At 41.0% G+C, this 12,043-nt stretch overlaps 1 protein-coding gene across 2 annotated transcripts in view; it reads left to right on the top strand.

Moving 5' to 3' along the window:
• LOC129762298 (transcription factor Sp9) overlaps nt 1-11,625 on the top strand; it is a 111,452-nt gene extending 99,827 nt beyond the window's left edge. For both annotated transcript variants that reach the window (XM_055760442.1, XM_055760443.1), the window contains exons 2-4: nt 8,732-9,021; nt 9,093-9,883; nt 9,944-11,625. In XM_055760442.1, coding sequence (XP_055616417.1) covers nt 8,732-9,021; nt 9,093-9,883; nt 9,944-10,353 — 1,491 coding nt within the window. In that variant the 3' untranslated portion in view covers nt 10,354-11,625. The remainder of the gene's footprint in view (nt 1-8,731; nt 9,022-9,092; nt 9,884-9,943) is intronic.
• The last annotated feature ends 418 nt before the right edge of the window (nt 11,626-12,043 follow it).

The raw sequence follows: 12,043 nt of genomic DNA, 5'->3' as shown, positions 1-12,043 counted from the left end.
CGCCTCATATCTAATCGTATCAGTGCACGCGCGCACCGAAAAAAGAGTATTTCAATGTACTTTGAACGAAAATTAAACCCCGCTTTTTCACCTCCGAACAATTATCCCACGCCGCGTAAAAGCTTTTCCATTATCACAACAGTTCCTCGCGCCCGGTAGCAACCTCTCACTCTCACCCCCAACAATCCTCTACCGAACGAACCACTTTGTGGCGCTAATCGCCGATTGTGTGCGCTCCTCCGCTTTCAATCAATTTACCATTTTAATGAAATCAACAAATCGATCTTCACATTTTACAATTGACCGGCGAGCATTGGGCAGCGGCAGCGGCGCTTATGTTCCGATTTTTCCTTTTATGCTCCCCATTGTCATGCTTTCTTTGCCCTACCCGCCCCCACCGAGTATGTGTGCTGAAAGCTTTCAATCGTCCAGGGAGTATATAAAAACAAAAATTCATCGTCCACCAATCCCTAAGGGGAAGCTTTTAAAGATTTATCGGGAGCATTCGGTCAAAGTCAGAATTGAACCTACCGAACGCCGTGACTAGTTATTTTTGTTCCGATTTTGATTTTTTTTTTTGTGGGACCAAGAAGTCCAAATGGTGGCAACATTGTTGCGGCGACACTTGTTAACTCGATATGATTTGTTTACGGTTTTTACGCCGCCGTCGTATGATAAATTCAATGGGCGCAATATAAACATTTAACCAATTCTGAGGGTCGGCGCAAGTATGCGCCGCTGCCTCAGGCAGTAATTTATTGACGGCAGTTCTCGGGAAGACGACAAAAAAGCCGCAAACTCCAGGCCGCCTTTGGCGGCTGTCAGAATTCAGCCCAACTCAGGCGCGCAAGCTTTCCGATTTGAATGAGCAAATCCGAGCCGAGGAAGCTGTAAATGAGGTTAGAGAGCTAGAAATTGGCTCATAAAGCAGGGGCGAAACAACATCGTAAACCTCCGTCCGTCGGTTAGCAGCAGAAACCCCCCGCAGAGGGGCAGGATGTGTGGGATACATGGTTATGAATTAATATCTGCTCTCCCGACTGGTCCAGAAACCCACCAAAAATGATAAACGCCGCGTGTCTGAACCTTGCGTAGCGCCGGTCAGCCCAGTTGTGCCCGTGTCGTGTCTTCCTCGGCTCGGCCCTGAAAATAATGACTTCCTCCCGCTCCGGTCCCGAACACACACACACGCACCCAGTTCCCCGAGACCGAGACCGAGAAGTATCGAAAGAGTGGAGTTTGAAAAATTGGGGTAAGAAATTAGAACTGAAATTAATGAGTTTCGAGCTGCGCGAGAAAACGATTGAATTAGTTCGCGAATGGATCCTCGGAAGAGATGTTTTCACGGCCGGGCAGACAATGACTTCCGAGAGCGTCTGACGGTTTGTAGGGAAATTGGCTTTGTTCCCATCATCAGCTCTAATGGGTTTTTTTTATCTACACCAAAAACAGTTTGCAGCAATGTTTTGTTATTGCTGCTGTTTTCATCAATGGTTCAGACCAGAGCGATCCCTGAAGCCAAGAATTGTGCAGTAAAGTTGTCAAATGTGGACAATTCGATTTCGTTCGTGTTTGTCACTCTGATGTTCTTGTTGTGAATTTGAGATGAATTAAATAGTCTTCAAATTTTTCGTTACAGTAGCTAGCTGAAACTCTCAAACATTTTGTGTAATTTTTTTCAGGTAAAACGCTGAAATTGCTTATTTTTTCAGATTTGTCTAGTAATATCTTTTCTAGAGGAATTCTATTTTGGAACAGTGGGAAATTTATTCTGATCAAGATTTCTCATTGCATCACAGTATCACAACGGTTATTGGATATGATTGGATTGGCACTTTTAGAGTATAATAGAAAGATAATGATAATTATAAATAGTCAAAAAAAAATACACACACATGAAAAAACATCACATTAAGCACATCTGAATTCTCTATCCTGTTTCTGAAGCGTAAAATATAATATATAAGGGGCTTAGAATGCAAGGGGTGTAAGTGACTTGATTGATTTCTCTTCATCCACTTTTTCTTTAGTTAATAACTCAATTGCAATACAGTACGGAATGTATTTGCAGCTAACCCATATTCCGTTTTGCCTGCCAAGATTGGGTCGATGAAATGTCAACAATCGACCTCAAATGCTGCCACCTTGCAATCGTTTTATCGACCTTCAACATGCATTCATCGAACAACTTGACGCCACTTTCTTGCCAACATGTGCAAGGCGTCGACCTGCTTGCAGAGCTGCTTTCAGCACTGCTCGCCTCTTGTTTGTATTGGTTTGTTATTGAAATGAAATAAGAAAAAAATACATAATTATTTTTAATCATTTTAATACAATAAAAATTAACCATTCTGCTCAGCTATTTAGTTTTGCCACTCATTTGTATATATATATTTCAGGTGGAGATGGTTTGCTTATGGCAAATCTCAAAATCTGAGCGAGGGCAAGACTCTAATAGCTTTTCATATTCTCGTTCCTCCCGGCGAACCCATTCTTCAATGGCTTGGGGTTCACCAGCATTAGAAACCTGCACTGGAGGATACTCGTCGCGTTTTTTCTTCGTCAGCAGGGCTTGGTGATACTGCTGCGGAAATTGTTGATGCTGTTGGCGGCTATTACAGTGGCAATCCACACTGTGGTGATGGCGGAAATAATCTCGCTCACAGGAACCAAAATAGCCTTGTGTTTATAGCTGAAAAACAAAATAAAATAATTAGTAAATGAAAAATAGGTGGGTTATATCTATGATATATCCGCAAGGATGACGTGGGACTAACTTGGCTTAGCAATCATTTGATTGTATTGATTAAATTTTTGATTGAATGAAACAATTTCCGAATTCAATTGATTTCCATATACTGGCTTTGTGAGTAAAAAGATTGTATAATGCAATGTAAGGTCAATTCATGCATTGTGATAGATTATGTTCTTCGTTACAAGTAAATCTTCGTTACAAGTAAATTTATTGACAGTCCTTTTACGTTTAGTATGACGCCCAGGACAAAATATGTGAACGGAAGAATTATGAAACGATTATTTTATTTCAGGTTTCCTTCTGAAGTTTGGATCTCTCAAGTGTACGACTTCTCGAACCGCGAAGTTGCTTGATTTGATGAACTTCAGGCACTCAGTTTCGATTTTGACATGCACGTCGAACGCATATTGTTTAATCAATAGGCGTTATCGCAGCAAATGGTTATCAGCATTTTGCCTAATCATCAAATGGTATGCGTAGAAATTCAGTGAGCAGAAGATATGAAGGCATATCCTTCAATGCAATCATGAATAACCGAGCCAAAGCGTTGTGTTCGTACCCGCTTTTGTAATCCGTGTTAGGAAAACACTTTTCGGAGTACAAAAAAACACATGCGGGTGCAGAAGTACCCCCGGCTAGCATGAATCAACAACTTCAACTTCTACTTTTTATACTATAGAGGATTTAAACCTGAAAGTTCTTTCGCCTGTAGTCTAGTCTGCACGATTTTCCCAGGTTCCTATGTTTAGGAGACCGCGTTAAGGAAAAATATTCTAGTTTGCACCAAGGCAAGCGAGTACAAAAGTACTCGCAGTTTGCATTTATTTGCAAAGCCGATTTCCCCAGACACTTTGGTTCTGAAGTCTGTGTTGGGGAAAGACATTTCAGACGGGACAAAAATACCCCCGACCTGCATGTATTTGCAATGTCAATTTCCCTACGCTCCATGGATTAGAAAGCTGTGTTAGGGAAACACATTTCAGTCAGAACAAAAATACCCCCGACTTTCATGTATTTGCAATGTCGATTTCTCCAACGGTGCTTGGTTTTGAAGTCTGTGTTAGGGAACACATTTCGGTGAGAACAAAAGTCCCCATACTTTCATGTATTTGCAATGCTGATTTCCCCAAGGCTACTTGGTTTTGATGGCTGTGTTAGGGAAACCGTGAATCGGGCCAATCAAAACGAGGCAGTTAGGACGATTAAATAACGCTTAACATTTTACAGTTTTTTAATTGTTTATCTAATGAAAAATAACATTCTATTAATTGCAATAGAAGCGTAGAAATATTCCCTATCAATTGATGCGCACATCATTCCGATCCAGTAAGAAATGTTCGCGTTATAAGCATTCGGAATCTTTCATTTTTTCCTGCATGTTCTGAGTTTAGGTTTGCAATTTACCATACACCCACCCCCCCCCCCCCCCTATACTCCGGTTAGACGTAGTCCCACATCAAAATAGAAATAGAATCCCAACTCACCAGTTGTATGATTCGATTGTTTTGTTATGAGATGACAGTTTGCTGGAGAAAAAAAAACAGTGATGCCGATTTGTTTTGTAAATCATTCCGTATTTTCGATCAACGAAGTTGATCGTTCTATGTTAGGTCGATAATTTGTTCGTCGACTGGATTGTGGGAAGTTATGACCAAAAGAGAGAGTCGATGTAGAGAAATCGATCAAATCACTTACATCCCTTTCATTCTAAGCCCCTCATATAAAAATATTAAAACATATAGTCATTATGACCCCCTTGGTCTCGACAACCAACTGACAACGCTTTGGCCTACTCTCCACGAGGTTCCGGAGGTGTTGGGGGTTCAGCTCGTCCCAAGCCATTTTTGGAGTCTATTGGAATAATTATTGCTGTAACTTTTGCCGTTCCTATGTATTCTATTGCTCTGAAACCTTCAGTTTTCCGGAATATCACTTTTTTATGTAACCGAAACGCGGTACTGAATTTTTGATCGATCGATCGATCCATCTGTATAGATTCTGTTACAATTTGCTTATTCTAGCTATTGTGTAATTGATATGAAATCTGTCTTTTAAGTTTATGTTTTAAACGAAGCTCAAGAAACTTGTGATGTCATTTATTAAAATACTAGATCTTGGATTGAATTTGTTTGTGAAAATGAGAACTGCGGATTTGTTCGGATTTTTGTTTCATCCCTAACTGCTCAAACGAGTGGGTTGTCTTTCGCAAAAAAAGATGCACATTATGCCACGTATTGTATGAGGGTTTATTGGTTGCCAAGTGTACCATTTTCGTAGTACTGTTTTTCTTTTTTTGAGGTATTCAAATATTCAATTATTAATTTCACTTGGAATATTTTCTTCTTCCATAATTTCCAAAAACTTTTGTATGTTGACGTTATCAAATGCTTTGGATAGATCTAAGTATACCGTTATTACTACCATACCTCCACGTTAGGTTTGATGAATTTTATTGAACCAGATTGTTGACACAGATTATTTATGATAAGTACTTTTTGAATCCAAACGATATTTTTTCTCAATAAATTTATTCATCTCAATTGTTTCCATCTTAACCGTTTTTGTGTTATTATTTCCCTTTTTAGTGATTTAGGAATAAATAAAGTTTTCATTTGTCCCGGTTCTGTGTAAACTTTTGAGTTTTTTTATTTTTGATGACTAGAAGTTTTTGTATTTCTTATCTTCACCTTTTTTGGATGTTGTTTTCTTTTATTCTTGCATATTGTTTCATTGATACGTGAACAGATGTATTTGTTATTGAAACAAACTGTTTAAATCGTTTCATGTCTGTAAAGGCTGACCAAAAAGTTCAGGAATAAAAACGGGACACGAAACCCAAAAAGAAATATGTTTATAATTCAATATTTTTTGAAGAATTTTATTGAGTGAATAAAACCGAGAATAAATCCTATCAATCAAACATTCTTTACCCGCTTAGCTCCCTATAACAAAGTAATATTCGAATGCTGACAAGACTTGCGAGGAAGATTATGATTATTGCAAATTTTATAATAGCAAAATCAACAAAATTTCAGATCAAAGTTTTGTTTGACAATTACCATAGCGTTTTTACCATAGATTTTCTTTTGCCACAAATGATCAAATAAGCATCTCAAATTCCCTACAGTCTACAAATTTGTTTTTATTTTCTGAAAATATTTGCCCACAATGATTTGCAACAGTTTCAAGAAATCTAGCCTCTGATATTTCATCTGAATCAACTAGCATCGTCAAGATTACCTCCCACAGTAAGGGTGCCAGATAAATGGAATAGTATTAACGTTAATAACTATGATTGGTGCTAAAGGATGTTGACGAATGAACGGACAACGATGTGCATACCAATTGAGTTGGAAATTCTCTGAGATTCCCTTATTCATAAATGATTTAAATTCAAAAAATTGGAAGCAAACCCATTTTTCCACACATTTGTTCTGTGAATTTATGTGCATATCAGCCTGTGCTTTCTATATCGAAGAACGAGTGGAGTCGTGAGGTATACTTTTTATTGACCACTACGAATAAGACGTGTGTAAAGCGACAAAACCGGTAGGTGAGCATGGTATGGCAAAAGCAGCTGAAGATAGGTGATTCATGATTCATTGTTGTCCTCACAAAACACGAGATTTGTGTCCTTATTGGCCACTCAATATGCATGGTGAATATTTTTTCTCGTGCTAGACACGGTGCAGCTCGAGGCAAATTCATTTTCGTTCCCCCATCACAGTTATCTATTTGACAATGCATAAAATCAACAATTCGTACGGGTGATTCAATGACACACAACCAGGGTTGCCAACTATTTTTTTGAAAAATCAGGGAGAATGTAAAAAAAATCAGGGAAAATCAGGATAGCTCATATTGGGTTGTCCGGAAAGTTCGTACCCATTTTTGAGAAAACAAAAGTATTATTTTTTTAAATTTTATATGCACAGTGTTTTTTTGCAATCAATTCAGGAAGTTTTGAAATCTTTCAGGTAGCCTAACAATTCTAAACATTACCTAATTATGGAAGCTAATTTGTCCAGTTGTGAGCAGTATTTGTGGAAAAGTATCGATTGGTTGCTTGGTAGAAGCTCACAATACAGAATTCCTCTCCAATACCACCTGAACCAGATCATAATTTTTTTTCAGGTGAAGACCGGGTCAGTCGAATTGTTTCAAATGACTCGTTTTCATCACCCGCCACGATTTGCTTTAAAAAAAATCGACACATAGATGAAACGCACAAATCGATTTACGTAACCATGCTTCAACTGGTGCACATGAATGGAGATTTTAAACATATGTAGTGAACCTGCTAATTAATTTGTCATGTCTCACGGATCATTCTTGCAACTTCTTGCTTTACAAACAATTTAATATATGTTCTTCAAGAAATAAAACACTTTTTAATGATAATTACAGTTTAATAAAAAAAGATATTATACTTGGATGTTATTTGCTGCGAAAATGTAATGAAACCTGTATCGTTTTTATTTTACTGTACATAATTTTTGGTCGCCAATATTCCTTTCATCGTTTCCGTTCCTATTCTGTTTCTAATCTACGTTTTATTGAGAATGAATTAGGAGAACCTTCGGGCATATTTTCTTATAGATTCTTAAAGATAGATTATATTTAACTTCAAAATTTAAAAAAATGTAGACACTGTACCTTCGAAAATGCGAACAGATAGAGTATAATCGAAAGAAAGAGTAAGCATTATATAAGCGCGGAACGGAAAGCTTTTAAGGTAGACTATTATGACAGTTCTCATAAACAACCAGCAAAACTCCCAGTATATTCATGTGGATTTTTTATTTCTGATTGAGCAAAAAGTAAAAAATCAGGAAAAATCAGAATCATTTTATGAAAATCAGGGAAAGTTGAGTGTTTGTCAGGATATCAGGGAGCGTGCCAAAAAGTCTGGGAAATCCTGAAAAATCAGGAAGGTTGGCATCTCTGCACACAACCAATCTCCACAGAACGGTATGGAAACCGACGTGATACTACGTCCTATTTAATGTTTCTGCTTTACCTCTGCCAGTCGATACAAGCTCTGCTCTATGATTACTTCGCGCATATTCTGAGAATGCATTCTAAGGCGAAAAATTTAGCCCATCCGTTCAACATGGTTGTAAGCACAGTATTTTCATGGCCAACCTCCGACATGCATCAACCGTTGACCAATCTTGACTTCAATGGGCATATTTTTCAAGCATATTTAAACACTTTTGTTATTTCAATAAGTTGCAGTTTTTGTTCTATGGAAAAAATATTTTTGGGTTGGTAAGAAACAAACATCACTCATATACTATTTATCATTCTGAAGTGATGGTCATACCACTTCGTTCAGCTGGCAGAGGTTTTAACATCTCAGTCCGTGCACCCCAAACGTAACGCTCTCTTTTTCTAAATTTTAATTTTATACACCAGTACAGATGAAGGAACGATGTGGTGGAAAAAAACAGAAGTACTCTCCATCAAATGGCATGAAAATGTAGACGGTGTCTCCACCGAACAGAACTGCGCCACTGTGTGCGATATCTATATTCAGTTCTTCCTTTGTATCGAGCAAAACAGCTGAGTATGACATCAAATCGAGAAAAACTGCTATCTACTAGCTACTAGCTGGGGCGAGACTATGAATTGAATAATGATGTTGATGGCCTATTGGGAAAACTGAACTAAACTCTGAGCCTTGGAGATGGAAAATCGCTTGGAAAATCTCTCTGCCATCTGGACGCCAGCTGGATGACTGATGAATCGTGAATGTTGTGTAATTGTGAATAGCTTGTTTATACTCAATAAACTGAGTACGGGTGGAGCTCGAATTGCGATATTCTTTCTATCTATATTGTCCATAGAACGAACGTTTTGATGTCTGAAATCATTAAGCGAATAGAAATGAAAGCGATTTGTTGTCTGTTACAGAAAACATACGCGTATCAACTCTAATGGTTATTCTTGTTTTGTCTCATTTCACATTTTCAGGAACATCATCATCCCGGTTTGAGGGGCACACCTCTAGCGATGCTGGCAGCGCAGTGCAACAAACTGTCCAACAAATCGCCACCACCACTGGCGGATGCCGCCGTTGGAAAGGGTTTCCATCCATGGAAGAAAAGTCCCATTTCGTCGGGACCACAATCGCCGAACGCTTTGGTGAGCTCCCAGACGGCGACGAGCAGTGCTGCCAGCAATGTGATACAGTCTAGCCACAGAGGGCTGTCCGTGTCATCTGCTTCGTCGACCGCAAGCCCCATGTCCAACGTAACATCCAGGTAAGTTGTGATCGGAAGCGGTTCCGTTCCACGAGCACAAATCCATTGACATTTGGTATTTCATCTTGCAGTCGCCCAATAACTTCATCTTGCGCGGCATCCACAACGCCGTCCTACGGCAGTGACTTGTATTTCCCGGGAGCCACCACTTCGCCGGCCTGTGCCGAGAATCCGCACATGCAGCACGGTATTCTGGGAAAAGTCGAGGGAACGGCTCTCGGGTCGGTCTACTCGCGACATCCCTACGATTGGCCCTTTAACGCTGTCTCGGCAGCTACAGCCCACAAGACCGATAACATGAACTCCGGCTGGTGGGATATGCACGGAGCGGCCGGCAGCTGGCTGGACATGGGAAGCGCTGGGATGCACGCGGCAACCATGGCGAACTATGCGGCGACTGCTGCCGTCAGCTCCGACTACTCGACGCTGACCCACTCGCTTACCAATACGGCCCACCTGCTTGGCAGCGGGCAGCACTTGCTGCAGGACACATACAAAAGTATGCTCCCGTCTCAGGGCGTCGGAAGCTTCGGCTTGCCGCACACACCGGCTTCACCGGCACCGCCAACGCCGCAGGCTCCGTCTCCTCGCAGTCAGCGTCGCTATTCGGGTCGTGCCACCTGCGATTGTCCGAATTGTCAGGAAGCGGAACGGCTCGGACCGGCCGGAGTTCATCTACGCAAAAAGAACATCCACAGCTGCCACATTCCCGGCTGTGGAAAGGTTTACGGGAAAACAAGTCACCTGAAGGCCCACCTGCGATGGCATACCGGCGAGCGGCCGTTTGTCTGCAACTGGCTGTTCTGTGGCAAGCGCTTCACCCGTTCCGATGAACTCCAGCGCCATCTACGCACACACACAGGTGAGAAGCGATTTTTATGCCCCGTTTGTAATAAGCGATTTATGCGAAGTGATCATTTAGCAAAACACGTCAAAACACACGGAGCGTCGACAACGGCCGGTGGCAATGGTGGCAGCGGCGGCACTGGCACTGGAGTGACCAAGAAAAACTCATCCGATTCATGCAGCGACACCGAGGAGACCAGCCAAACTACTGATCACCACCAGCAACCGGGCGGCGGTGGCGGTGGCGTTGGCGGAGCAACTGGCGGAGGCGGTGTCGGCGGCAGCCCCGGTGCGGCGAGTCACGTTGGGCACCTTGGTGCCTTGCCTCCGGGCATTTCCGCTGCCATGAGCGGTCATCCCGGAGCACTGAACCATTCCTCGCAGCAACAGCAGCAGCAGGGTGGAGGTTCCCACCATCATGCCCATACTCCCAGCCCGGGGTTGGAGCACGTTAGCCAGTTGGATGTCAAACCGGGTATCGTTTGAGGTATGCTTGGGGCACCCTTCTTCGGACACCACCAGGTCACGGGGCCCTTCTAAAACATTCTTCTTTCACTAGCTTGGGATATCCGACGGGGGCAAGAACGGTTGGACAGGTTCACTATGGTACAAAGATTTTCGACTTTCCCAATAAAAAAAAACAGAAGTTCGAGTTGTGGAATGTGGTATCTGAGCCCCACACCGAGTACGCGGATGCACGCGCCCAAGCGCGCTCTGGTGTAAACGCAACGTAAGATCAGCAAATTGTGATGTCTTTGTATGTAAATATTTACACAATATAACTGAAACTAAAACGCCGATCCAAAGCGATAGGCGCTAATCTTATTATCCACTAATGTGTCTATTCGTCACAGTTAATCTGTTACGAACAATTAAGTAAGCAACACACACAAAGTAAACACTCCCATGAACACATTGTTAAATTATTTTTTGTCAAAACAACCAATAAACTTATTAGAGATACTGAGCGCTTAGCTAGGTGAGCTGAGCGTGTAATCGTTAAACCTAACTGACGAGAACGTAACGATGAGAAATGAAAAAATTGTATAAATTATCCGCAACTTCTCTAAACTGGGGAAGGAAAAAAAACAAAACAGATAAACGAGAGAAGTTAAAACCAATTTATTTAAACGATACCTAGAAACATAGCTATTTTATCACGAACAAAAATAATAAACTTTTATGGCGCGCTGAAATTCGAACCTAGGCTTCGGTATTTCAGAGTAGAACTACTTAACTTTATTACTTAATGTAAAATAATTGTAACATATCAAATGGAAACAAACAAAAAAAAAAGTGAACTAATTGCACGGCAGGGGGTTAAACTAGAGCGGTTCCAGCCCGCTATGAGTCGATCGCGAAAGATGGAGGAAAAACAAAAAAAGATTAATCAATCGATTGACAGAGAGTATTATAACCGGGCTGGGTTTGGCTGAGGAACTCGGATAATTAGACAGCAGCAACAGCAAATTGCGCCGCTCTAGAAAAGTACTACAGGTAGAAATGAACAGCGCGTTGTTGGTCCAATTCGATGAATAATTGTTGTAATTAGGGAAGGGGGGGGGGGTGTATTCTGCAGGTGAATCAGTGTGGCTCCACGGGAGCGTATCGAACGAATCCGACAGGAATAACTGCACCCCTATAAAATTAATTGCTATCAAATCAAGGAACAAAAAAAAATTAAATTTATTAAATATTTTAATTATTTCCAACCGCTCGAAACAGAGCGGGATAACATGCAAAATAAAGTTGAATTGTACGAACTGCAGTTGGTGCGTTGCATTCATTCGCTGTGGAATATATCACATCCTAAAGTTCAACTCAGTAGGACCCTTCTAAATCTATTTTACAGTAGAAGGTTGACATCTTCTTCCCACGCATTGTTTGCAAACGATTCATAGTATTCGATGCACGATACATTGTCCCAGAAAATAGGCTTGGATTAAATGCAAGATACGTAATTTGTCAATGTAAAATAGTTACAAAGCGTGCGTTGTAGAATCACTCTCTCCTAATGATGCTTTTGATTGGTTTCTACTGGTATTCACGTTCCTAGAGGAATTTCTCCGTCTCAACGCAGTGTCACTTGCGTCATTTTATTAGTACTTTTTTGAGACATCTATACCGAATAATTCGCCTAGATTGTATTTTGAGTGGTAAGCCTAAGAATACGCGC

The sequence above is a fragment of the Toxorhynchites rutilus genome, chromosome 1 (assembly GCF_029784135.1).
Source record: "Toxorhynchites rutilus septentrionalis strain SRP chromosome 1, ASM2978413v1, whole genome shotgun sequence".
Taxonomy (NCBI): domain Eukaryota; kingdom Metazoa; phylum Arthropoda; class Insecta; order Diptera; family Culicidae; genus Toxorhynchites; species Toxorhynchites rutilus.
Note: the sequence above shows the minus strand (reverse complement) of the source record. Positions and strands in the feature narration are given on the sequence as shown.